Source organism: Oratosquilla oratoria, chromosome 15, assembly GCF_046742065.1.
Source record: "Oratosquilla oratoria isolate Oo_2021 chromosome 15, ASM4674206v1, whole genome shotgun sequence".
NCBI lineage: Eukaryota > Metazoa > Arthropoda > Malacostraca > Stomatopoda > Squillidae > Oratosquilla > Oratosquilla oratoria.
In genome coordinates, this window is record NC_134791.1 from 36,243,749 (window position 1) to 36,246,829 (window position 3,081).

The 3,081-nt window shown below is 37.3% G+C and overlaps 1 protein-coding gene across 1 annotated transcript in view; it reads left to right on the forward strand.

The window, feature by feature from the left end:
* Positions 1-969: 969 nt before the first annotated feature.
* LOC143033123 (uncharacterized) overlaps positions 970-3,081 on the forward strand; it is a 2,126-nt gene continuing 14 nt past the window's right edge. The window contains exons 1-3 of the mRNA XM_076198327.1: positions 970-1,679; positions 1,795-1,924; positions 2,337-3,081. The exon at positions 2,337-3,081 is cut by the window's right edge and continues 14 nt beyond it. Coding sequence (XP_076054442.1) covers positions 970-1,679; positions 1,795-1,924; positions 2,337-3,081 — 1,585 coding nt within the window. The remainder of the gene's footprint in view (positions 1,680-1,794; positions 1,925-2,336) is intronic.

Here is a 3,081-nt window from a genome sequence, read left to right on the forward strand (position 1 = left end):
ACAATATTCAAGGAACGGAAAACTGTCCAGTAACTCGGGCTAATACAAATTAGCTTGGTAAGCTGGGTAAAAGACTAACTGGCATCTCTTGAGTTGATGATGCCGCTCGGGCTCAGAGCTTACAGCCTTGTTATCTATAATTGTAAGAATTGAAAAGTAATTCAAATTCAATGTTTCCTTGAAACAATAGATTTCTACAGAGCTTAGGATTTAAATTCCAATGTATGAAAGATCTCAATTCTACAATATTCAAGGAACGGAAAACTGTCCAGTAACTCGGGCTAATACAAATTAGCTTGGTAAGCTGGGTAAAAGACTAACTGGCATCTCTTGAGTTGATGATGCCGCTCGGGCTCAGAGCTTACAGCCTTGTTATCTATAATTGTAAGAATTTAAAAGTAATTCAAATTCAATGTTTCCTTGAAACAATAGATTTCTACAGAGCTTAGGATTTAAATTCCAATGTATGAAAGATCTCAATTCTACAATATTCAAGGAACGGAAAACTGTCCAGTAACTCGGGCTAATACAAATTAGCTTGGTAAGCTGGGTAAAAGACTAACTGGCATCTCTTGAGTTGATGATGCCGCTCGGGCTCAGAGCTTACCGGCCCAAGTTATCTATAATTGTATGAATTAAAAGTAATTCAAATTCAATGTTTCCTTGAAGCAATAGATTTCTACAGAGCTTAAGATTTAAATTCCAATGTATGAAAGATTTAAATTATACAATATTCTTAAAGGAACGGAAAACTGTCCAGTAACTCGGGCTAATACGTATTAGCTTGGTAGAGGTAAAAGACTAACTGGCATCTCTTGAGTTGATGATGCTTGGGTGGGGGAAACCCGGGAAATAGTGTAAGGTGCATGCAAACGGTCGTTTTTTGATTGCTATTCACATGTGCGTCTGTGTGTATAGATCAGTGTTTTGCAAGGTTTCTTTATTTTCATTTTAACCCTTAACTTAAAAATGGAGAAAGACATAGTACTAGATATAAAGAATAGGCCGTTTGGAGCCAGGAATATTGCGGAAAAACGTGAAATAATACGAGCTGGCAGGCCAACTCCTTCACTGAAAACTAAAGTTGGAACTCGAACATTCCAGATAAAATGGTATGAACAGATTGATTGGCTTTGTGCAAGTAGCATAACAGAGAAACTCTATTGTTGCCCATGTTTGTTGTTTCAACCAAAAGCTAATCAGTTGTGGACAGATGGAGGCTATAATAATTATAAAAACATCCTGAGTGACTGTAAGTATTACAGTAAATCGGTGAGTCATTTAAGTCGTTATAAAGGCTTGAAAACTTTCGGACAGTACGATATTGTGACAGTTATTAGTGAGTCTAATAAACTGGAAAAACAATTGCATAACAAAGCAGTTGAAGAAAATAGACAATATTTAAAGCACTTAACAAACGCAGTGTTATACCTGTGTAAACAAGAGTTACCTCTACGTGGACATGATGAAGGAAGTGACAGCCTTAATAGAGGAAATTACCGTGAACTATTGCAGTGCTTTGCTGAAATCGACAGCGTGTTTGCTTTTAGACTCTCTACTACAGAGGGGACGAAACAGTTTTCAGGTGTCTCAAGCACAATACAAAATGACTTAATACAAGCGATTGGAAATGTCATCTCTGATGAAATTAGAAGCGAAGTTGATAAAGCTCCGTTTATGTCTGTACAAGCCGACGAAACTACAGACTGCAATGCATGCTCAACTGTCGATCATAATAAGATATGTATATGAAGACAAAATATGTGAACGATTTCTTGGCTTCTATGAAATCAGTGATGATAAAAGTGCTACAAGACTGGCTGATGTAATCGCAACTGCGTTGAACTCCTTCAATGACGCTACAGATAAATTAGTGAGCCAGACTTACGATGGAGCAGCTGTAATGGCAGGAACGCCAAACGGAGTACAGAGCAAGCTAAGGGATAAAGGATTTAAATACGCGCACTTCATTCACTGCTATGCACATAAACTTAGTCTTGAGTAAAAGTGCAGAGAAGGTGAGTGGAGTCAAAATGTTTTTTTCTCATTTACGCTCATTTAACAAATTTACATCTTCCAGTACCAAACGGAAAAGTGTTTTCAGACAATTCAATGTCAGTATTCCATCACTGTGTGAAACAAGATGGTGCTATAGGTCAAGAACGGTGTCATCCATAAAACTATTGTATGAAAACTTGAAAATGCCTTCACAAGTATTCTAGACTAGTGAAAAGTGGGATGAAGATACACTTTGTCAAGCAGACAATCTATTGGCAAAGTTGAATGATTTCACATTCATGTTTTTCATCAATTGCTTTGATAACATACTTTCTCAGGCTGGAAAACTGTTTGATATCTTACAGTGTAAGCTACTTGACATAAAGTATGGTCAGAGTAAACTAAATGACTTCATTCATTGTGTTGAAGGTTATCGTAAGGACGAATATTATGAAAACATTCTGCGCGATACAGCTGCTGTAGTTGAACAGGCGGATGAGTTCGATCCTCCTAGAAAAAAAGTCCTAGGTACGCAAATTGATTACAAAATTACCTATTTCACAATAATTGATAACATTCTGATGTCCTTACGAAAGCGATTTTCTGGCATGCAGGAGTATGCATTTTTTGAATTACTAGACGTTAATAAGTTTGAAGAGTTTGCTAACTCATTTCCCATACAACATATGGACTGTCCAATAAATAAGTACCCCGGTATTTTTGACTGTAAGAGCTTAGTGAACGAGCTAAAATATATGTATATTGACAGTGATTTCAAAAAGTGCAAGTCAATCAACACCATTTTAGAATTACTGTATAAATTGGAGCTGATTTCCGCTATGCCGGAATCCATTAAACTAATTAAGCTACTGCTGACCATCCCCTTAACATCAGTTGCTAATGAGAGAAGTTTCTCCACGTTGGATAGAATCCGCTCATATCTGAGAAGCACAATGTCTCAAGAACGGCTGTCCTCATTGGCTCGTATTTCCATCGAGAAAAGCATTTTGAACGACTTAGATAACAAGGAGCTGCACGACAGGATATTACAAGAGTTCGCCATCAAACCAAGACGACTGGAGT